General features: G+C 45.8%; 2 protein-coding genes across 2 annotated transcripts; both read right to left on the reverse strand.

Annotated features, from left to right (window-relative positions):
* Window positions 1–755: 755 nt before the first annotated feature.
* On the reverse strand, window positions 756–8,076 carry LOC135878362 (acidic mammalian chitinase-like). The gene is made up of 11 exons (XM_065404003.1): window positions 8,052–8,076; window positions 6,520–6,549; window positions 6,179–6,380; window positions 5,706–5,762; window positions 4,887–5,052; window positions 4,536–4,660; window positions 3,678–3,801; window positions 3,227–3,412; window positions 2,285–2,404; window positions 1,560–1,701; window positions 756–1,009 (listed from the first exon to the last, which is right to left on the reverse strand). The coding sequence occupies exons 1-11, from the start codon at window positions 8,074–8,076 to the stop codon at window positions 756–758; spliced, it is 1,431 nt and encodes a 476-aa protein (XP_065260075.1).
* A 2,907-nt stretch (window positions 8,077–10,983) lies between these two features.
* On the reverse strand, window positions 10,984–20,617 carry LOC135877893 (chitinase-3-like protein 1). Its single transcript, XM_065403418.1, has 9 exons — window positions 20,563–20,617; window positions 18,777–18,806; window positions 17,699–17,842; window positions 15,684–15,808; window positions 14,367–14,371; window positions 13,736–13,850; window positions 12,844–13,026; window positions 12,456–12,572; window positions 10,984–11,127 (listed from the first exon to the last, which is right to left on the reverse strand). Exons 1-9 carry the CDS (start codon window positions 20,615–20,617, stop codon window positions 10,984–10,986), a joined length of 918 nt encoding a protein of 305 aa, XP_065259490.1.
* Window positions 20,618–24,082: the final 3,465 nt, after the last annotated feature.

Consider the following 24,082-nt stretch of genomic DNA (forward strand, 5'->3'; position numbering starts at 1 on the left):
CTGTTCATTCCCTGGTCTAACCATATAATGGTGAAGCCTGCCAGTATTCCTAGTGTTCCAGTTCTTTAGGCAGGTAGTGTCGCATGGAGATTTTCATGAAGGCTTTAATTCAGCCTGGAACATACTGGGAGTAAGTGAAGAAGGACTAGTGGAATTACTTTTATTGTCTATTTCCAAGTAGGCTTTTAAAGATATAATGTTATTGTGTGCAAAGAGGGTGTCTACTTGTTCCGGGCTGAATCTTAATGCCATAATGCAAAACAACACTTAGCTCTTACATAGCACTTTTCATCTGTAGCTCTCAAAGCACTTTACAAAGGAGGCCAGGATCATTATCCCCATTTTACAGATGGCGAAACGGAGGCCAGGCGAGGTGGGGTGACTTGCCTAAGGCCACACAAAAAGTCAGTGGCAGAGCTGGAAACAGAGGCTGGCCAGTGCTTTATCCAGTAGGCCAGAGTGTCTCCTTTAAGCTCCCTTCTCAGCAAGCCAGGAAAGGTTAGCAGTCTCCCTCTTTCATTTCAGGTACCATAATAGTGGGAATGTGTATCACAAAACTGTTTACCTAATGGCTGTTTAATCTATGTTGCCCAATAGGCCAAACTCTGCTCTGTTACCCCAGTGCTACCTTTGTGTGTATGCAGTGACAGAGACCACACATTGTTATTTTAATGCAATGCACGTTTATTGATCATTCTCTCGTCTGAGGTCTGCACCTATTGCCATGAGGTCTGCGAATCTAGGGGGGGTTCTTTTCATGCCCAGTTGCAGCAGGAGCAGCTGGAGTCGAAGACGAGGCTGGCCTGGCAGAACTGCAGGTAAGTTTCCCCGCTCACGCAGTGGTAGAACGCGCTGTTGTTACTGGGATCTGGGTAGAGGCCATTGGCTCTGCCGGAGCAGAAGTTGCTGCTGCTACTGCTGCCGCTGGAGCTTCCGCTGCCTTTGGAAGGGGCAGCCGTGGCTGGTTGGTTAGCACTGGTACCCAGGGTGGTTGCTGGAACCTTGCAGTCTGAAAGAAATAAATGCAAAGGGAGGCATTAGAACGTGCTTTTTTCTAAGCATCTGATGCATGGCGGTAGACGTGCCTCTCGAGGAGGAAGTTGAAGGAGGGCAGGGTAGCAGCTTCACAGAGGTGTTTGGGAAGGTTTTTCCTTGCACAGGGGATGTGGAAGCAAGTGCAAAGGTGCATATGGGATAAGGCAGTAAGCTGGTGCTGAAGGCTGGTTTCACTGGCCGAGCAGAGGGAGCAACACAACAGGATGCGAGAGCAGATAAGAAGATGAGGAACAGAGCCGTAAAGGGCCTTCAAGGGGAGGACAAAAAGCTTGACTTTGGTGTAGTGGAGAAGGAAGAACTAGAGGAGGGATTCAGAGCAGGGGGCTGGCATGGTCAGAATGACGTGCCAGGAAGATGGTCTCAACAGCAGAGAGGGAGAGGTGGGTGTCAGCATGGCCAGAGAGGAGGAGATTGCAGGAGGTGAGACAGGAGGAGATGCAGGCCTGGAGAAGAGTTCAGAGGAGTGCTGGTCATCTCACTCCATGCACTGGGGTGTTACTTACTAGGGGTGGTGACGCCCAAGGCAGATTTCAAGGAGTTCATCAGAGGGTATTTGCCTTCTCCACAGAATGTGCCAGTGAAGTCGTCCAGATCAATAGCCCAAACCATGGCACCTCCAAAATTGTTCTCCAACAGCCACTTTGCCTGTGAGGGAAGATTTTTAAGCAGAGTTGTAAACGCATCAGTAAAGCTACTCTAAACCATGTCTTATCTGAAGGTTTCAGGGCCTGAGCCTACAGTCTTTACTCACATTAAAGACTGGACGTCAGTGGGAATAGAATAAGGGCTGCAAGCTAAGTCTTTAAATAGCAACAGATCCTGATGCAAAGTCTATTCAATGGGCTTTGGGTCAGGGAACTAGAGCAATATGTACTGGATGTAAATTGTGCACTTTCTCCCAAGGTGTTAACATCGTACAGTGCTGGCACCCCAATCATTTCCTGCCTGAGCCTAGGAACCTGTAAGGAATATCAAGGGTCTCGGTTCACATCCAGTCCTGAGAAGCGTGACTAAACAGAGGGGAATTCACTCTTATCTCTGTAGATATTGGGATCCTCTAGGCTGAGGAAGAAGCAGTGTGGAGATCCTGTAAGACATTAACTGGCAAGGATCAGTATGGAATAGTGGCCTCTGTCCCACTCTCCAGAGAGCAGTGTAGCTCTGTAGCCCAATACAGGCGTGAAAGCCCTGACCCGGAGCACAAAGAGATGACAGACAACAGATTTACCTTGATGGCGAAGCTCTTAGGGTTGTCATAGCCGATCCACTGATTTCCTTTGTAGGCGTAAGGGACTTTCTGAGGAGCGTTCCACACGATGGTGGCTCCACTCTTCAAGAAGGTACAGACCTGGGACATAAAAATTGTTTGTTAAGATGGTCTATCCTAACTGATCTAGAGGCCTATATCTGACTGTCTCTTTGGACTGACCCAGCACACTGCATCCCATAGGTCCGACCAGGCTAGTTTGAATGTTCAGGAATACCACCAGCTGCAGACATCGACTGGAGGTCTCCCTCCTGCTGTCAAGATGCCACTGTGATTCAGAACCTCATGTCACTAACATTGCATTAGGAAAAGGAGAGGGTCTCTTAAAAACCCTGGGCACTGCTTCCTGTCTCTTGTTCCCTGATTCCTGCTCCAACCACTAGGCCTGACTCCTGTCGCAGTCATTAGGCCTGACCACTCTCAACCGGGTTGTGACAGGGCGACAATTCTGCAGTCTCCGGTGGAATTGCAAGGCTGCCGGTGTGAATCAAGACTGAACATTATTATTTAGTAGTAGTTGTATTGTGGTAGCACCTAGGAGCACATTCATGGACCAGGGCCCCATTGTGTTAGATGCTGTATAAACACAAAGATGGTCCCTGCCCTAAACAACTTACAGCCAAAGTAAATATGATCATGGTTCCACCCAATGAAGGGGTTACCAGTCTGCTGGCAAAACTATCCGAACTCACCAGAGCAAACAACCCCTAGAGCATCTAAGTAACATTTTTGTGATGATGGCCTAAGCTCATATGTGTTATAAAACGTGGCTGTGTCGTTCTGTTCCCGGGTGTCTCTATCAGAAACGTTGTTTTTGCAGACACGTCCTCCAATAAATATACTGTGCGAACTCCCATAGCTAACAACCATTCTGATTTGCTGCACCCATTTTCATAGTTTTACCTCAAAGTAGGCCAGAGTCCCGGCTGACTGGGTGTAGGCTCCCGCGGCACCTGGGCCGGAGGTTGGGGCACCCAGGCCATGGTTGGAAGGGTTGCTGAGGGTGAAGGTGCGGGCATAGGCTCCGAATCCAACCATCAGCTTCTCAGCTGGGGCACCATTGTCCTTCCAGTAGTTCATGGCATAGTCCTAGAGGAGACAGCACAGTGATCCAGTCAGAAAGATGTTCCCAAGCCATGGGAATCATAGAATCATAGAATATCAGGGTTGGAAGGGACCTCAGGAGGTCACCTAGTCCAACCCCCTGCTCAAAGCAGGCCAATCCCCAACTAAATCATCCCAGCCAGGGCTGTCAGGGAGATGTTCCCAAGCCATGGGAACTAACCTCCTCCCCCAGTGGAATGATGTGATGGGAGAAAGAAAACAGCACCTGCCTTTCTGTGTCATTACTCACCACATTGAAGTAAATGTAAGAGCCTTGGTCAGCAGGCCCTGCAAAGAGAGGGCTGTTTTCCCCTGTGAACCCTTCCCAGGAGCCCCTCATGTCGTAGGTCATCACATTGATCAAGTCCATGTACCTTTTGAGGAAAAGCAAGTGACCAGAAATATCATTCTCGGGGTTTATTTCCCCACCTTTGAAGGCTGTGCGCTGAATAATGACCCCATCTAATGCCGTCAGCGAGGATGGATGGCTTCAGGGCTCCCAGCCAGTTGTATTTTAAAATTACAAACAGTGCATTGCTGAGTCAGAAGTCAGACTCCCCCTGTGTGTAACTCTGCTGAAGCTAGTGGATTTTCATCATTGGTGAAATCTGTCACAGAGTGGGCCTAAGAAATGACAGAGCATGGGGGTTGGCGGGGGTGTGTGTGTCACAAATTGCATAGGTGAGAGCTGCTGAAACCGGATTGTACAGCTCTGTCTTTTACTGTGAAACCTTATAGAAGAAAAGTGAGCACTTGTGCTGGCTAAAAAAAGCAGAAGTTTGCAATTGATAGGACAACAGGAACTTGAAGTGAGAGGTGAAAGAGCACGTGTGAACCTTTACCATTGGCCAATTCTAGCCCCACATGCCCTATTAGAATCTCCCACTTAAACCTTATGTAGAATCTTCCCTGCTGTCCTGTGTAATTGCTACTTTCTTCCATCTGCAAGAGCTGGATGGAACTCTCTGCCTGAAGACACATTGTGACAAAGCACACGTTACTGGTGTCAGGTGCTTTTCTCTTGATTTCCACGGCACCAGTTTCCCTTCATTGTTTAGTCTTGGCTGAGTGGTTTCCCATTGGGCTTAGGAATTAACGAGACACTTACTTGGACATCTGTGGGATCTGGTAAGCAGTTTCGATAGTGCCTTTGCCACCCGACACAGCTGCGGAAATCAACAGCCTGGGTTTGTTGATCTGAGCAGCCTCTTGCTCGAAAGCTTCATACATTTCCTGGAATACACCACACAAGGGTCTTAGCGCTAAGGAGAGGTCGAACATCGCCAGCTTTCACATGCTGAAGGTTGTGATAAAGAACTGACTGATTCTGGAGGAAAAGATTTCCCAAGTCATTCGATATTTGTCAGAGGAATGGATTGGTGTGTGTACATGCTGTATCACTTGCTAACTTGGATGGCCTGGGAATTGGGATGAAATGCTAGCAAAAAGAAAGGCTGACCTGCAGCAAGACGGTGAAAAGCTGCTGGGTATCAGCAGGGCTGCCTCTGTTGCCAGGGTATTCCCAGTCAATGTCCAGCCCGTCAAAGTCGTACTTGCGCAGGAAGGTGATGGCGGATTGGATGAAGGTCTGGCGGGTCTCAGCAGAGGAAACCATGTCAGAAAACCTGAAAAGACAAAAAGGCAACAGCTAAATGGTGAATTTCAAACATGTGAAACAGCAAATGACAGTGTAACATGCTTGTAAAGCATGCTAGTGGCTAGTCTACAGAGAGGATAACAGGCTACTACTGTCACCGGTTAATAGAGCTACTCATTTAGCTGAAGTGGTAGAGGTCAAAGATTTGGTGCTGAAGGTCCGAGATTCTTACCATGCAGAAAGCCCATAGTGAAGGTTGTTAAAGTAATATAGGGGCTTCACATTGCTTGGCATATTACAGCATCCAATAAAGAATGGGTGAAGAGCATCATTATTTAATGTTGAGGCTTCTCCGATTGCTTCTGCCTAATCCCTCTCCTTCCCACTACAGGAGAAATGGAAATCTAGCAGAACGTGAATTGGATGCAGAACCACTGTGCAATCTGGTTGCGGATAATGCAGTGAAAGGTCATCTCCTGAATGACCCCATTCCCAACCAATGTTTCTCATGCAGCACTCCACTATGGAGTGGAAGGTAGGAAGGATCTGGTGAGAGGTACGTGCTGTGTAAATATACAGGTCAGGAAGTAGAAATTAGTGGCAAGGAGGAAGGGACTGCGGTGCAAGAGAAAAAAAAAGAAGGGGGAAAACATAAATTCAGGCTGGATACAGGGTCCTTACTTTTGGGTCCCGAAATTCCAGCCTCCGACAGACAGCAGGGTTTTCAGGTCAGGATTGCTGTGAACAAATGATTTTAAAGGACATTCAATAGCAACAAAGATTATGGTAGTTACTCAAATTCCTTTGGACATAATGGACCAGATTCTGCTTCAGTTACAGCCATGAAACTCCCCAGAAACCAATGGAATTACACAGGGGAATCTGAGAGCAAATTCGGAATAGTATTTTCTTTCCACTTCCTCTCCTAATCTGTTGTCCAGTGTTGAACAGTTGTTTCATCCCATCCCACCCCACCCTTGGCTGCACTTCAGTGGTGGATGCAGCGATCCCTGCGTATCGTTCGACTTAAAAACTGCTATACAATCTGCAGAGCTCTGTGGGATCCTTTGGGAGTGGGGTGTGTGGGTAAAAACACTGTGTAATTATTGTCATCACTGAGAACTCACAAACTCATTGAATAAAATAGCGCTTACTAGGTCTTGAGTCCATTGATGCCAGCATAGAGGGCCACATCATTCCATTCGATGGTCTGGATCTGGTTGTTGGCCATGCCAGCAAAGGCATAGATCACGTGAGTGCATAGGCATGGATCAAGATTTTCAGGCATGTAACGTGCAATTCCAGGTCTGTACTGGCACCAGTTGGTGAAGTAGCAGACAATGTTGGTAGATGAGCCTGGAATTTAGAATGAGAAGATTGGGGCATGTGTCTTGGTTATTAGATAACATGCAGGGTGAGCAGGTGGGGCTATGTTTTTCAGCCCCCTGTGAGTCAGACGTGAAAATTATGAGTAAAAACACACATGTGCACTTACCCAGCTGCACGTGCAGCAGAAGGGCCAGACCTAGTGAAGGAAAGGAGAAGTTCCATCATGAATTGCTCAGACACAAAACCAAGGTAGGTGATTCTCTAGCAGCCTGCTCTTACCCCAGGGAGCAAGCTGGAGCCCTTCAGAGTTAAGCAAGAGATGGACAAGATAAGAATTCCATCAACTTGCAGCATTTTCAGCTGCCTATGGTCCTTCCCCTGTGTATTGTGCTGCTGAGATGATAGACTGCCTACTAATTTCCCGTTCTTTTCAGCTCTTTGGGATATAAAGAGCCATCCCACTATCAAGCCTCCTGCAATGCTGAACACTTGCCACTGTATGCTGAGATCTCAGAACACTTGCCTTGCTTGCTACTTACAGGAGGTAGGGAAGGGTGGTACTGTAAGGCAGGATAGGATCACAGGAGTTAGTGATGGACAAGGCCTACTAGATCATCAGGTTTACTCCCCTAGCTAGAGCTAGATCTAGGGCTAAGATCAGAGATGAGTCAAAGTTTGTCTAACTTATTCTTCCAGCCTCCTAGAGTTCCTCCATTTTTGACTCTCTCTAGACTCCTTGGCACTGAGCAGTCTAACTCCATTACTCCTGACTTAAATGTATGCAACTGCGAGAGGAGTCAGGCTGCTCTAGACTTGCACCTAATTACTGAGGTGTAATTTTCACCTCTCCCTAATCACTCTTCAGTTTGGCCCAGGGAATCAAATGGAGTCTTGAATGTAACAAGGCATATCTTTATGAATAGGAGTTGCATTCATTTAAACAAGGGAAGAATGAGGTCCAGGATGTCTGTTACCTTATATATCACCTCTGAATTTGGCCTGGCAGAAGAAATATCCAATATTAAACTGATGCTAGATCTTATATATGTCTCTCATTTAATCACCTCTCTGTTTCTCATGCCATTATCCACTGCACTGTGTTACCGACCCATAGTAGTGCAAGACTTTTCTATAATAATCAATAACAATAATTTTATTCATTAAGTGTTATGTCCTCCCCAGGCCTCTCCCAACCAAGAAAGAGTTTACTCTGGTCCAACGCATTTTCTCTATTTCATCTGCTTTCTAGAAGAACATATGCTCTTAAATCTACAGCAATGAGGAGTAAGTAACTAAACAGATAGATGATAATACCTAGCTCTTGTACAGCACTTCTTATCAGAAGATCTCAAAGAGCTTTACCAAGAAGGTCAGTATCAATAGCCCCATTTTACAGATGGGGAAATCAAGGCACAGAGAGGTGGTGTGACTGGCCCAACGTCATCCAGCAACACAGATGGGAATAGAACCCAGGTCTCCCGAGTTCCAGAGCAGTGTTCCTACTTTATCCACTAGGCCACACTGCCTCACATAGTTAGCTTTGTGAGACTAGGGAGATAATAGCTGGCTAGACAGACAGACATGGCTGGGAAGGAAATCTGTTTCATTACCGGAATTATTCTGTTTCTATAAATAACAAAGAGAAGAAGAAGTCCTTCCCTAGACTCACTGTGTAACTGAGTCTCTCAGGATACTCACCGATCAGAAGGAATAGCTTGCCCATTTTGTTGCCTGTGTACTAGCTCGGTTGAGCACTTGCCTTCCTTTTATAAGATGGTCTCCGCTCCTCCTCAGCTACACATGTGACACCAGTATGTGACCCCATCCCATACATTAAACAAAAGGTTAATCTGTAACTCCAGGTGGACTAAACTGAAGTAGTTACCTCACACCACCAGCTGCCTCCCACTGGGAGTAGTCCTTTTATTTCTAATCTCCAGTAATCAAGGTTGATGGATAAGAGGGTCTGGTTTGAAAGTGAAGTGCTGGATGCCCCCCCGCCCGCCACAAAAGGTTAAATCCCGCCACTGGAAATCTCAACATGCTGGGTATTATGTAAGGAAACCGTAATAACCTCACAAATATATGTTACAGCAGGGAGCTTGCCAATGTAATTATAGGGGTCAGAATATCATGTAACCCAGGAGGAATGACATTGCAAGGGGCTCCGTAAGCCTATTTTCGGAGAGGAGCGATAACAGAGCAGCCCGGCAAACATGTTTGCCCTCTGCTGAATTTACTCTGTGTCTATCCCTTTTCCCATTATTTTGTGGCGCTCATTGGCTCGAGGGACCACTAGCTATGAGCCATTAGTAGGTTCTGAAGGGAGACCCAGGCTTTGTCTTCACTACCTGCCGATCCGGCGGGTAGCAATCGGTTTTTCGGGGATCGACTTACCGCGTCTAGTCAGGACGCGGTAAAATCGATCCCTGATCGCTCTGCCGTCGACTCCGGAAATCCACCTCGGCAGGAGGCGGCAGCGGAGGCGGCGGCAGCGCGGCAGCGGTCGACTTTCCCGCGTCCTCACCGCTAGGTAAGCCGACCTAAAATACGCAACTTCAGCTACGGTATTCACGTAGCTGAAGTTGCGTATCTTAGGTCGGAACCCCGCTGCAGTGTAGACCTAGCCCCAGACAGAAGATGATGGTTGGCTCCTGGTGGTTGGAAGATTCCCAGGGCTCCAAAATGGGGGTGGGGGATGGATGGAAGGCAGGAAATGGGGGAATAACCAACTCTACAATAACACTGGTCAAAAATTTTCAGATGGAACATTTTTCTCTCAGATCATGCCATTTTATCAAACTCAAAGCTTTCTGTGGGAACATATCAATTTTGGTGAAATTCCATCCAGAAAAGTCATGTTTTGAGCTTATCAGAATGGAATGTTTCAATTTTTCATGTCAAAATGACTGAAAAAAGTCAAAAATAGAATGAAATTTTATTTAAAACGCAATGTTTCGAGTGACCTGACATGAAATTAAAAACAAATCATTTCACGGGAAATTTCAATTTCCTTTTTATTCCCCCCCCCCCAATTCAGAATGAAAACAAATATAAAAATGCCAGAATTTCCTGCAAAATGGAAATTCTGAGTTTGGACAGCTCTGTCCTTCAGCCACGGTTATCACTTACTTTCAGTGAGCTTGTGGAAGAGTTTTCATGTGCCTGATTTGTTATGAGTGTTATTTTTGAGCTGAATTTCGACCTGGCTCCCAGCTAAAACAGCAAATGCTAACAGGAGTTATTACAGAAACATGGTTCCCCGTCTTTTATCTATTGTATGTATGTGAATCTCTCTCTCACTTTACAAGAAAATAAAACATGTTGTCCATTTACTTCTAAAGAGCCTTTCAGTGCAATATCACGATCCTTGGCAGAATTCGATATTTTTAAAATCATTTTGATATATATCAACTTTTATTTTTAAGCCTTTTTTCTATTTTTATCTATTTACATTTTCACAGTAGTGCAAAATTATGGCGTTTAAGCATTTTTTATTGTTATTGGTTTAAATTTTCACAGTTGTGGGAAGTCATGGGCAGGTCAGACAATAATTAGCTGAAGGTGGTGGCATTTTCCATTTAAATTTCTGTTGCAATACATTGTTTTTCTCCAAGCCTGGAGTAGTGAGTATAGTTGGGTAGATGGAGTCTGCCCATTGAAAGTCTAAGGGGCATACATGGCAAACCTCCCACTCAGCAGATCCACTGGCAACCAGAAGAGGTTAATATGACACACGGTTTCCCCCAGGTGAATTATAGTTTACCAGTGGGTGACTGCTCCATAGATCTTTGATATACTGAACACAGAGAGCCATATCCCTGCTTTTACCAGTAGCCTGCTAGCTGCTTACCTCCTGAGCTCTAAAAGGAGACTGATTAGCCACTGCTTTCAATGGAATCGGTACTGGGGAACGGGAACTGCCAACATTCCTTTGCCTTTGGAAATCTCTTCCCAAGCATTCACTGAATCGACCAGGATAAGATTATGCTGAAGACCTTGATAAGATATAGTTATGGGCCAGCTGTGGAGTAACCCCAAATTGCAGAGAGGCAATGAAGCTTATCTGTGGGGGGTGGGGAATAATAATGGGGCTTGGGATGTGATAATCAGACTGCTTCAGCCCTTAATGAGCTTGTGTTTACAGAGCTGGAGGTTCCTGCTCCATTTACAATTGATTCTTGTGCTTTTCTGTGTTGGAGGCTTGAGGTGGACATTTTACCCACCATTATTTCTGAGGAAGAAGGAGGGGTAGATGGGAAGGGGGGCAGTCCATCTCCTTTCCTATTGCTTCATTTAAATAGTTTTCACTCCCACTGTTTTGGTTCACTTGGGTGACACAATACACAGTGTAAGGTGAAAAAAGGGTGAGGAGGGTGTTTGTGATGCTCTCTGCCTTGGGCAATTCTGAGGTGAAGGGGCCCTGTTGTCCATGGCTTTATCACAAAACGAGAGGAGAGGAAACCACCAGTGGATGTGCTGGTGAAAGAGAGCGGGTATGCCACACATGAGTGTTATTTTTGAGCTGCATGAACGTTCCCCAGCATGTCTTCAAACTCTTTCCCCATCCAAAGAAAGAAAGCGAGACGGTCTTCCTCGTAGTGCATTCATAGCTTCATACTCTGCCGGCTCAATTGCCGGAGCTCAGCTTTGCTGTCACAGTTCCTATTAGAGGATATGGTTTCTTCTGGCTGCAGAACAAGCCATCAAAGTCATCCAGGTCCACTGCCCAAATCATGGCACCTCCCAGCTTGTTATTCTTCAAATACTGAACCTAACAGAGGGGGCAGGGAGAAAACACACAAAGAACCTGATTAGGTGCAGGTGAGACACAATATTTGGACCCCTCTGCACTATGGGTGAAATCCACCAGCCTCAGGCCTATGCAACTCTCAAGCAGCGGCATCATTTGCTATGGGGCAATGGGGGCCGTTGCCCTCTCCCCAGATCTTGGTTTGCCCACCTCCCAGACTTTTCATAGGTCCATACTCCATTCCCCCTGCCCTTGCTGGATATAATACAATCACATATAATGCTCTATATGCTGACACAACTCTTCCCATTCCCCAGCCTTACCGCCCCCCCCACCCCACATTTTTTTGAAATGACACCCCTGCTGTCAAGTCCTACTTCAGTCTTATTCTGGGAGCTTCAATGGAGTTAAATGTTAAGCCTCAGGCTGGCTCTGTGCACTGGGCGGCATCCCCTCCTCCCCCCTCCGTTTTCCTCTTTGAACACTAACCTTTTCTCTTTACCAAGGAAGGAAGCTGCGCCACTGGCGGCACTTCCCGGGCAATGTATATTGTTGCCCAGGCGATAGCGTGTGTCCCTGTGTGGGGGTGGGGAGGTGAAGGAGTGATGGAGTAATCTCCTCCCTGAGCACTTTTCTAGTGAATTCCTGTGTCAAAGGGTGTCCTGCCCCTTGAAGAGCTGGAGGCTTGGGGCCAGCCAGCACTGTTCATTAAGCAGGTGCAGGTGCAGAAGGGACAGGTGTTCCCTAGAAAAAACTGGGATGTCAGTGAGGAAGGAGGATTAGGAGCAGCATGGAGTTCTTTGGGAGGGGAGGCAGTGGGAACCAGCTAGGGGAAAATGGCCTCCGGGGAGAATGCCCTGGGATGGGGAGGTCGGCAGAGAAGAATCCTGCAGAAGGCCATGAAGCAGGAAGGACTGAGAGAGGCAAAGGGGAAAAGCCCCTGGGTGCTGTGTGGGCTGAGGAATTGTTTTTGTGCTTGTCACCTATGTTTGGTAAAGAAAACTGTGCCTAGAAAGAGACGCTGGGTTTGGCAGTGGGTCCTCGGTGGCCTGGGGACGAGCCAGCATTTTGCGCCCCTCAAGCTGATGCATTCCACAATTGTTCTCCCATTGTATTTTTATAACCCCAACGGAGACGGGGCAGGGAGCGCCTTGGTAGGATCCAGATGTGGATCCAGGTGTGTCTGACTCCATCAGCAGCTAGAAAAACCAACCCAACCCTCCCTTCAATTTGGTGATGGGTTTTTAACCAGAGCCTGGAATAGATTATGTAGAGAGGGGAACGGGGGAGGAGGGGTCACAACCGTAAGAAGAGCATACTTTACCCTGCTCCTCCTTAAACACACTTACTTTGGTTGTAATGCTTTGCTCGTCGTCATACCCTACCCACTGGTTTCCTTTGTAGGAATACGGGACCTCTTGCTCCACAATCCGCTCGGTGGTGGCACCTGGTGTAAAAGTACAGATCTAAAAAAACAAACAAAACCACACCACCAGTTGGAGAGCGGAGAAGAATGTCAATGCTGGGTCCCTCTCAAGGTGTTGTTGGAAAGCCCGAAGGTCACCCGGAAACGACAGCCATTATGCCATATTCACGGTGCATAAGGGTGATTTCCTGGGAGCGAGCGCAAACCCCTGTGAATTAATCCCAATGGCCGGTCCCAACAGAAACAGAGACACTGATTCAGCTGCATCCCCCAAGTCAGGGCAAGATTAAATAGAGCAGCATCCTCCCTACCTCATAATAGGCCAATAATCCTGCCTCTTGAGTGAATGGGCCGGGTGATCCAGGCCCAGAGATGGGCGCACTGATGCCTGTCTTGGAGGAGGAGAGGGCGAACGACCGTCCATAGGTGGGGATTCCCATGATGAGCTTCTCAGCTGGGGCACCCTTGCTCCTCCAGTATCTCACAGCATAGTCCTGTAGGAGGGGGTATTACATGTGGTTTATTATAATATATTTTGCACTGTAAGCTGATTTTACAGTATGGTAGCATTGTTGGCATTTGCTTAATGATTGGCTTCTTGTTCTGCTATGAAAAGCCTCTCTACAGATCCTAATCAGAGCTCTGTGACAGCTTGCATCTTAATATTTCTGGGCATGGATCCTCTTCATGGTGACAAACGGTTCTGTGGTCTGGGAGCACATTCCCTACAGGTTGAAGTGGCAAAGGGTTTCCTGTGCAGCGGGAATCCCACTGTCTCGTGTGCCAGTTTGGTCTTTTTGTGCTGTGTATTTGCATGGCTAATTACTCATCCAGCATGTGCAAACTCATCAACTTTGCATCGGCAAATTTTGCACGTGCCTTTTTGATGGGCCACTGATAACTTGCCCCTAGATGTTAATTCCACTCTGTAATGTTAATGGAATTTCTGGTTACTGGAGATAAAGAACTATTCTGCAGATGGGTGTCTGCACCCACGGAGATGGCACAAACAAACGCAGAATTTCCTCATTCATTTCTAATTGCTTGGGGTTGTGACACACAAAGTCCTAAGGATTTTAGAAGGGGATAGTCTCATAAATGTTGATTTATTGTTGGAACACTGATCACCCACGTTCCTGATCCCTCAACCCCCTGATCCATTTGTTATGGTACCAGAAATCTCCCATGAAATTCATAACTTACAACATTATAGTAAGAAGAGGATTTGGAGTCTTCTTTGCCCTGGAGAAATGGGCTGACATGTCCTGTGACTTTTTGCCAGGAACCATGGAAGTCAAAGGTCAAGAAATCTACAGCCCTGCAGAGGAGAGCACAGAATGAGAAGGTATCCTGGGGAACAGTGCAAATGCAAAGCATCTTGGATAATGGCTGAACATGTGGATTAATTACTCTGTGCAGAATCCAAGTGTGGCTGCCTATTATACTCACTCTGAGATTTTGTAAAAACTCGTAATTTGCTGATCAGTCTCATCCTGATAACATATGTGTGGCAACACTGTATGTGAAGTTATAAGATTCCACTGTATGATGTTATTACCACATGTTCCAAACTCAGCTTGACAAACAGGTCTGTCTCAAACAAAGGATTGTGTGCTCTGCTTACTTTGCATTTAAGCAGTAAACAGATCTATCAAGCAGGAAGAGAAACCAAAAAAGCTCAAAAAGGTGAGTAAAAAGCAGCAGGGGGCATCTTTCCACATAGACGTTTTTTCTCCCGGTACCCAGCTGGAAATGTTTTTCAAGAGGGGGACTGAAACTATAAAAAGGAGGAAGAAACACCCTAAGGCCCCCACCCATCTGCCCAGGGATTCACTGCACCTGAAGGGATAAAGGAAACAGCCGTTGGACGGGGAGAAGAGTCCTGACCTAAGAAATGTTGTTGGTAAGACTGCTGAAACCGTGTGGTGAGAACACTTTGCTTTGAATTTAATATAGTTTGTTAAGTTAGGCACCAGTAGTGTTTTATCTTTATTTTTCTTGTAACCATTTTTTACTTTTATGCCTAATTACTTATACTCACTGAAAATCTGTCTCTTGGTAGCTATCCAATTCAGTGTGTTTAAACTGAAGTGTCTGGGAAACTCCATTTGGTGTGGCAAGTTGTATGCATATTATTTCTATTAAAGAAATAATGGACTTTATATAACTTGTATTGTCCAGGAGAGGGCTGGGCAGTACAGGACATACATTTCTGGGGGGGAAATCTAAGACTGGGGATGTGTTGAGGTCACCCTGCAGTATAACCAAGGTTGGTGAGAGCCAGAGAGTAACCCAAGTGTGGCTGGCAGGTTGCAGTTGTACATAAACCAGAGCGTAGCTTGCATGTTGGAAGGCTGATTGTGAGCGGCCCAGGTGGCAGCTACTTCAGCAAAGCACCTTAAGGCACCCAAAGTTACAGGGCAGGGATGACACAGCTGCTCAACAGTCTGGACTGTGCCCTGGTATGTCACGGGGGGGGGGGGGGAGAGGGGGGAGGAGGAAGCTTTTTAAAAGAGGAGGAGGAAGACAGCCAGTTGCACTTCCAAAATGAGAAGGTGGAGGAGTCTGAAGAATCAGGAAGCCCAACATGATTCTACCTGGAAGAGAGGGGAGCCTAAGACAAGCATAATTTAAAGCAAAAACAGCATTCATCACCCGTTGTTGTGTGCAGTGTAGTTGTAGCTGTTCCAGTCCCAGGATATTAGAGAGACAAGGTGGGGTGAGGTAATACCTTTTATTGGACCAAGCTTGTGTCTCTCACCAACAGAAGTTGGTCCAATACAAGATATTACCTCACCCACCATGTCTCTTTAATAACCTGTGATTAGGGTGACCAGACAGCAAGTTTGAAAAATCGGGACAGGGGGTGAGGGGTAATAGGAGCCCATATAAAAAAAGCCCCAAATATCGGGACTGTCCCTATAAAATCGGGACATCTGGTCTCCCTACCTGTGATAGTTAAAACGATCCCAGCGTTTGTGGTATTTCCAAGTATAGGAGATTTTGCAAATGCAGCAGTAAAGTCTAATATCTCAGTATAGTTCATTTTAATGAAGTCGATTCCTCCACCTCTTCTGTACCTGTGTCCTTACCCCTACCAAGTATGAGCACAGTTGGGTAAAGAGGATTTGACCCCTCAATTTTAACACACCTGGATCAAGCTAGTGAAATGTCCTTTATTCTTCCCCTCTGGATAGATCCAATAGAGACTGAAGCCATCAAATTTGTTCATCTTCAGGAATTCTATCACTGAGCGAATAAATGTCCAGCGATTGGCTGGAGAAGACACCATTCTGGAAAAGCTGGTACACATATGAGATATTGTCAGAGTTAAAGGAATGTTTTGACCCTCCCAGATTCCCAAAAAACAGTCCTGTCCCTTTAGCATTCCTCCTCTCCGACAGGAACAGGAGTGGCTCTTACAGGAACCCAGTGCTATTCAATGGAATTCACCATGCATAGACGGCCTTCCTTAGGTGAAGAGAAGTTTACAAGGCCAGGACCATGTTGCAGTTTATATTTTCTGCAATCAAAATATAAACACACCAGCTCAAGCTATCATAGTACAGCCATGTCAAGGTTGATTCTCCTCTCACTTGCCTTAGTGTCTCCTGACATCAGTGGCATTATACTGCTGCAGAACTTGTTAGAGCGAGAAGAGAATTAGGCCCATTCACTTTTCTGCAAGTGCTGACGCATTCAGGAGTGAACCACCCTTAGAATAGCATCTGCTATTGGGAAACCAGGAGCCTGAGAGCTATGAAGTGTGGCTAGAGGGGGGAAGTTATGGTGGAGAGTATCTAGAGTGGGTGGAAGTCACCCACAACAGTTGTAGAATAATCTGATAACATTTCCAGGAAGTTCCCAACTTGATCAAACCATCTGTCAGCAAGGCTTTGTTTTGCAAGTACTTTCTATCTCAGCAACAGTGGAAGCTCATAGGATCCTCCCTACAATGATTATTTTTAACCAGATAATCCACATCTGCCTCAGATAATACCAACAGCATTTGGACAATACGAGGAGCTATCTGTCATGGGAAGATGGCCATCTGGACATGGCAGTTCTAAATACTTGACTCACCAATCTCTCTTAAACATAAGGATCCAAATTTGTCCCTTGGCACATTTTGCCCAGAGATGGCAATAACTCTTTTAAGTGTGGGACATATGCCTCCTGCCAGCTGCAGCAGCATTTGGCCTTTATCTTCCCATGGCCAGGTTTATTTGGAGCATCTCCCCCAGCAGAGACAGATCATTAAAACAGTCATGGGGGATCTATCAACAACACAGTCATCTTCCTTTTCTGCGCCTCTTGACTACTCTTGGACTGATTTGTCTTTCACTAGCATGGTCTTGAGCCAAACAGGAAGGGCGATCCTAGACGTACCTGTCGGAACCCGTTTTTCCTCCATCAATGGACAGGAGGGTCTTGAGGCTAGGATTCCCGAGGAGAAAAGGGCATGAAAGGAGCCGAAGTTGGTTACACTGTCTGGCTTCCACTTCCAATAAACAGTGAGTGGATTCTAATGTTGGGCCAAGCCTGCTCAGTTATGGAAGGCAAGGCCTACACAGAGGAGAGTTCGGCACTCCCACCAGCATGACCGATTATTTTGTGCTGCGCTTTCTATTCAAACAAAAGCAAAAGGAAGAGACCGAAGTCCTAGATTTTATTCTTGTGTTTGCCAAGTTTTCTCTATCACTGACTGTCTCTGCTCTAGTATTTCTATGCATATCTGTTTCTCATCCATCTCGGGTAGTTTTGTTTTGCAATAATATAAGAAGAGGTGTTTCTCATCCAGGACTTATTTATTTGATGAACCTCAAAAATGTGAGGCCATTTAGATAAATGATTCCAGTTTTGGCCTGTCTCTAATCACGCTCATCTTCTGGAGTGATGGATTTTTTTCAAAGGAGGCCTCCCCTTCAACAATGCTGCAAACATGACCATCTTGGCTCCTATATCCAATGGACTTAGTCCTGGCTTTTGGATGTATCTGAGTGCTGGATTTGGCTCAATGGCAGTATTCCCACTTCAAAATAAGTCCCTCCATACATCCACAGAAGTTGCCGTGGATAGAAGAACATTGCAGTCAGGAAGCAGGAATCGCCCCTGTTACCAGCCTCACCTGCTTTTCAGTCCATTGAAAGTTTCATAGTGTATGGCGTCGTTCCATGGAGGTAGTGATCTCATTTTCGCTTATGTTGGCAAAGGCATAAATGAGGTGGGTGCAGAGATGTGGGGGACAAAGTGCCCCTCGCCTGGCCTGGGCCCAGTTTGTGAAGTAACAAACCAGCTTATAGGCAGAATCTGTGCAGACAGATAGGAAGGAAGCGGAGAGGGAGTCATTCAAAGGGTCTGTCTTCACGGCAGAGTTAGCTCAGACTCTTACCTGGGGGTTGCATGGAACCCTGCTCCCGTCCACACACCCACAACCTTCTCATGTGAGTTTGGTGGTGCTTTTTACCCAGGCTATCTGGCTTGGCTGGTGGTATACCCTATAGCTTGGGTGCTACTTTCACTCGAGCTGGTAACCCTCCCACTTTGCAGTGAGGATGCCGGCTAAACCACCTGAGTGCTCATAGTCCTCCAATGCCTTCCCACAATTCCCCCCATGTGCTCATAAGGACAGACGGGTTCTCCTACAGTTCACTGGAAAGAATCATAGAGCAGTTCAGCTTAGTGCAGCACAAAGGGCCATATCCAATCGTGGAAGAAAACAAATCCTCACTCTGCGTTTGTTAGTGATGCGTGTTGGGGGGGAGGGGGCACACAAACTTGGGCAGGGCTTTGCAGTGTGACTGTTCAGACCTGGGCTAGGCTAACCTCTGCGTTCAGACCTGGCTGCCAATCATCTGTGTTAATTCTGCAGTGAGAACAGACTCAGACATTGTTAAGAGGTGGACTGTGGGCCAAATCCGGACCGCCAGATGCTTTTGAATGGACTGTGACATCTTTTTATTGACGTATTATTATCATTATTGTTGTTTCTGTATTTTCTCTGGAGTCTGGACCTTGACTATACCTTGACTGAGTAATTTGGACCTTGACAAAAAATAATTGATTATCCCTGGTTTAGGGCCTGAATCAAAGCATTCGGCAACAGGTCTGACCCCAAACTGGGTAGCAGCAATGAGGGCCACATAGGACTTCAAAGGTCCCAGTGTGTTTCTTCAGAACAAGCATTCTCTCTCAATCCAGCCTGAGCCTTTACCATGCAGCTGAGAAGGACATAGCAACTCACCGCACTGAAGAAAGAGGAAGGCAGCTAAACCTAAAGCAAAACAACAGGAGAGAAGTAAGTGATTATCTAATCCTCTGAGATCTCTGAATCTCTAATTTGCTGCTCCAGCAGATCAGCACCTTGGCGAGATGCTGCCATGCATTAGATCTCAGGTCAGATATGCTCCTAGCAGCTAGCAATGTGTTTTGGCCAACAATTCCATACCCATGAGAATGGAGCTTTCAGAATGGAGCTGGCCAAAAAGGTTCCATCAAAACTTTTTTTTTCCAATGGAAAACTGGATTTTTTTTCACCCAACTGTCTGCTCTCCTTGGATCCCCCCCCCCTTTTGAAAGCTTTTCAGTTTTAGATTTTTTTAAATTATTATTATTATTTTTTTTGCTGAAAAGTCAAAAATTTCCATCGAAAAGTCCAACAAAATGATTTTTGTTTGGTTTTGTTGACATATTCTGCAGAAGCAAAACCCATTTTCCAACCAGCTTTACTCAATATTGATCTGACTAGAGATGGAAAAAAATATAATATTGTGCAGCCCCCAGCTGCTCCTGGACTGGGGAGTTTCATTCTCTGGGACAGATTCTGCCTTCTTTTTATACCAGTTTTAACCTGGAATAACTCCACTGGAATGAATGGAGCTGTACTGTGTCAAACAGGTGATAGAGGAGAATGAGATCCAGCCATGTACAAAGGACACATCTCCCTTCCAAATGTGCCTGACATCTGGGTAATTTGAGAAACAGACATCTTTTTGAACATGCATCCCTTTCCCTTTGAAAAGGGACTGGGACCGATTCTTCACTGCCCTGCATCTTGAGTCGTCACTTTCACCTGTACAAGAGGGTGCACTGTTGGTTTCCAAGTTACAATTCATTCCCAGCTCCCATTTCACCCTTAGCAACATCACCAGCATGGAATCCCTCTATAACATCCAACTTATCTAAATATCCTGTATGTCAAGAACTCTCCAGTAAAACCCACAACAGTTCCAAACCCTAGTTCACCCTCACCAGACTTACCAGTCCAAATGAAGGTGTGACCCATGCTGGTTGCAATTGCTCTGCTTGTGGTGGCCCAGAGAATGGATCTGGGTTCTTCGACGTTCCTTTTATGGATCTGGCTGTTACACCCACCCCAATTTACAGGAACTCAGCAGCCATGAAATAAAATAGGAGAGACAAGTTCTTCCTCTTTGCCATGAAGGGATTTTCCGATCTGGGAATGACTGCGCAATCTCCTTTCAGGATGGGCGGAGGTGTTGCCATCCTGTTTTGTTTCCATTCTCCACATGCCTTTTGGGAAGTCACTCCCATAGGGAAAACCTGAAACAGAACATTGGTTACCTTGCAGATCAGCCCCTTGCCTTGAGGTCACATTGTTAATCAGTAGCAGAGCTACAAACAGAAGCCAGGAGTGCTGATTCCACAGTCCCCTGCTGTAACCACTACACAATATTCCCTGCGCAGGATGCATTTGTTCACTGTTATCGTCAACACTTTTCACTGTATATAATATTACACGCAAAAAAATACAACAAAAGAATCCTAAGGTTGCAAAGGCAAGCACTCAAAAGTTAGGAAATGTCAGAATTAAGGTGGACCTGGCAACCTTAACTCTGCCCTCTTGTGCGTATGCATTACATATAGTCCTCAATGACATGCTCACATACTATTTTTCCCCGTGCCTCATTGAGTGCACAGGATGAATGGTGCTCACTGAATGCCCAGCTATTCAATATTTTGTTTTCTCCTCCTTACTCAGCGTGCGGCCTGAAGCCTTATTTACTTACCTTGCTCTGAATAGAGAATTATTAATTTCCTCACGGCCTTTTCTATGGTGTTCATCACGATAATAGCTGAGAATGTCACAAACATTAACTGATTGATTTTCACAATACCCTGTGCAGCGAGGTGATACTATTATCCCTGATTTACAGGTCTGGAAATTAGGCACGGAGAAATTAAGGTCAAAAGTGGCCACTAATTTTGGATGACCTACTTGAGGCATGTCACGCCTGATACGTCAGAGTACTTAGCATTAAAAAGCACGGTGCATGCTCAAAGCACAGCTCCCAGTGACTTCAGTGGCAGCTGGGAATGCTCGCTCCCAGGGTCTCGAGTTGGGCATCCAGAACACATCGTTAACGGAGGTGTGAAAAGTTCAGTTTAAGGGAGTTGCCCAGCAACATATGGGAACTCTGTGGCAGAAGCAGGGATAGAGCCCAATTCTGCAGGGCAGCATACAGTTGCCTTCCTCAAGAGACCGTCTTTTTCTCATCCTGCAGTCCCCTGCCTCATTCACACACACCTTCCGACTTCTACAACAAATGAGGCAGGGTTTCTCCAGGCATCAGCCCCCTTCACTACACCCCCCAGAGCAGATCCATCCTGTGCACTGAATGAGGCAGAGGTCCTGTGGAAAATATAGTAGGTGATCATGTCATTAAAGACTTATCATACATACAAGGGGGCCAAATTAAGGTTGCAATGGCTGCCTCTGACCATGGAGAAGTATAATGGAGCCTTGAAAATCCCAGAGGTCCTCACTGTTAAGTAATTTAGACTGTAACATCTTTGGAGTAGGAACTAGAGCTGAGCAGGAACCATGGACGAATCAAAGAAGGTTTGCCCAGAACTGTAACAAAACATCAGAGATGCAAAAATTTTCACTGAATGGATATTTAAAAAAAAATTCTGTCTGGCCAGCCAGCTTCCGGACTCTCCTGCAGCCCACGTGACCAGCTGCTGGGGAGCCAGTGCTCAGTAGACCCCAGATGTCCTACATCCCTGGGCCAGCTGTAGTAGGGACCATGTCTATGTCTCCTGTAGTACAGCTCCTAGCACAATACCATAACATAGATATTAATTAATGTCACCCTAAGAGAGTCCCCCGTTAGGACCTTTGCAAATCCAGACTGCTGTCAGCGAATGCCAAAAGCACTGATGGTCTTCACATGGTATTTTCTTTACCCCAAACCATATAGGGGCATATTAGTAAAATCCCTTGGGAAAATGAAGTTAGAGACTGTTTCCTTGTTAAATCTATTGTGGGTTATTTACCAAGGGGAATCTTTACTGCGGAGATCTTAGGGTACGATCCTGAACTCAGGAGCTGCTGCCCTCTCAAGTCACAGTGCCAGCTGACAGATGTTAAAACACTGCAATCATTCCAGTTCTCCTGGAATAATGAAACAACAAAACTAGATTTTGTTCAGATCATTTCCTCTGCTGGTGTAAATGGACACAGCTACACTGAAGTCAATGGAGCACCGCTGCTGTTTGCCAGCTGAGAATCTGGCCCTTCTCATCTAACTGGCTATTTGTACGCATAAATAACCAGGCTGGGAGTGTAGTCATGGCAATGACATATGCAAATTAGGTGTACACACTCACACACACTTCAGCTAGTGCAATTATGCACCAACTTTTCTGGAAATCTGGCCCAGAATTTCATATGTCTATGCAACGTGACTAGACTGCAGAGCATGCAATCTAAAATATCAGACAATAATCATCACTGAGTGGTTTGGTTCATTTGAAGACTCAGCTTGTTTCTTGAGAGAAAGGATTGGAAATTTCTTCTCACCATCCTACACTGCCAACCCGTGGCACCAGGAATTTTGTCTGCAAGTCCTTTAGGGGATCCAATATTAGACAGAAAGTCACAGCTCCAAGGGGTGGGTGCTTAGAAAGAGAAATCTTTTATCTGCAGCTTTTAGGATGAGACTGAGAATGCTGGTTTTGTTACCTTCTCAAAGAACAGCTTCAGCTTGCAGATTTCAACAAGTTACAGTAATTCTAGTTCTCTTGTATTCAGGAGTCCATGGAGACCTTCAGCAGCTAAATCAAATCTATTGTTCTCAGACCTTTAATTAGTAACTAAAGAGCTGTGCTTGTTTACTTAGCTTGCGAGCTCATCTGGAGAGGGAACTGAACAGAGCACTATACCAGATTTCATACAGGGTCCTGCAAATGACAGGGCAAGACACCCGTAAGAAATTACAGAGGAAAGTAGGCCTGGAATCCCATATCTGTCCACCCCGTCACACCCTACTGAAAGCAGTTATAATTTCTCTGCGAGTATCTGCTTGTTGACTGTTGATCCCCCGACCTGATCTTGGAGGGTTTATAGTTTTGGGTAACATATAATTTCTATGCTAAGCATTCTTAGCATGTTATGAAGTCTGTGACAGCAAGTAGGAGAACACACATAATTGGGTTTTTAGGCTTTTCTATGGTTAAAGGCTTGTTTTTTTTAGTGGGAGGCCTTGTGGGAGTAGTCATACCAAAGGCTGAATCTTAGCTAAAAGCTGGTAGGCCCAAGAAGATAATCCCAGATCACCAATTCTGAACTTTCATTACGAGACACAAACAAGTAACCACGAAAAATACAGTACACCACAGAATTCTGCAAGAAGGGAATGTTGGGGGGAGGCCTTTAGCAATCTGGTAACAAGGCAGTAACTAGGTAGTTAGACCACAATAACATATAGGAGTTATTAAGAAATGTGTGATGTAGTTTATCAATATTCACAATTAAAGGCATAGCTATGGAAAGCCAGAATGCCAAATGTGAATAATGGGCAGGTATTAATCTTGTTATGGTCATGGAAATTGATCAGCTGTGGTTGTGTATCTGATAATGTACATAAAGGAATATGGTATTTTCTGTATTATTAGAGCTAGTGGCTAGAGTCTATAGCAGGGGTCAGTAACTTTTCAGAAGTGGTGTGCCAAGTCTTCATTTATTCACTCTGATTTAAGGTTTCGCATGCCAGTAATACATTTTAACGTTTTTAGAAGATCTCTTTCTATAAGTCTATAATATATAACTAAACTATTGTTGTATGTAAAGTAAATAAGGTTTATAAAATGTTTAAGAAGCTTCATTTAAAATTAAATTAAAACGCAGAGCCCCCCGGACCGGTGGCCAGGACCCAGGCAGTGTGAGTGCCACTGAAAATCAGCTCGTGTGCCGCCTTCGGCATGCGTGCCATAGGTTGCCTACCCCTGGTCTATAGAATAGTTATCAAAAAGTGAAAGGCCACCAAGGCTATGTCTACACTGCAGTTAGACACCCGTGACTGGCTCATGCCAGCTGACTTGGGTTCACGGGGCTCAGGCTAAGGGGCTGTTTAATTGCCGTGTAGACTTCCGGGCTCGGGCTGGAGCTTTGGCTGCTGGACCCTGTGAGGTGGGAGAGTCCCAGAGTTTGGACTGCAGCCCAAACACTGCAAACCAGAGTGAGCTGGTGTGGGCCAATGGCAGGTTTCTAATTGCAGTGTAGATATACCCTAAGTGTTCTAACTC

This window comes from Emys orbicularis, chromosome 4, assembly GCF_028017835.1.
Source record: "Emys orbicularis isolate rEmyOrb1 chromosome 4, rEmyOrb1.hap1, whole genome shotgun sequence".
NCBI lineage: Eukaryota > Metazoa > Chordata > Testudines > Emydidae > Emys > Emys orbicularis.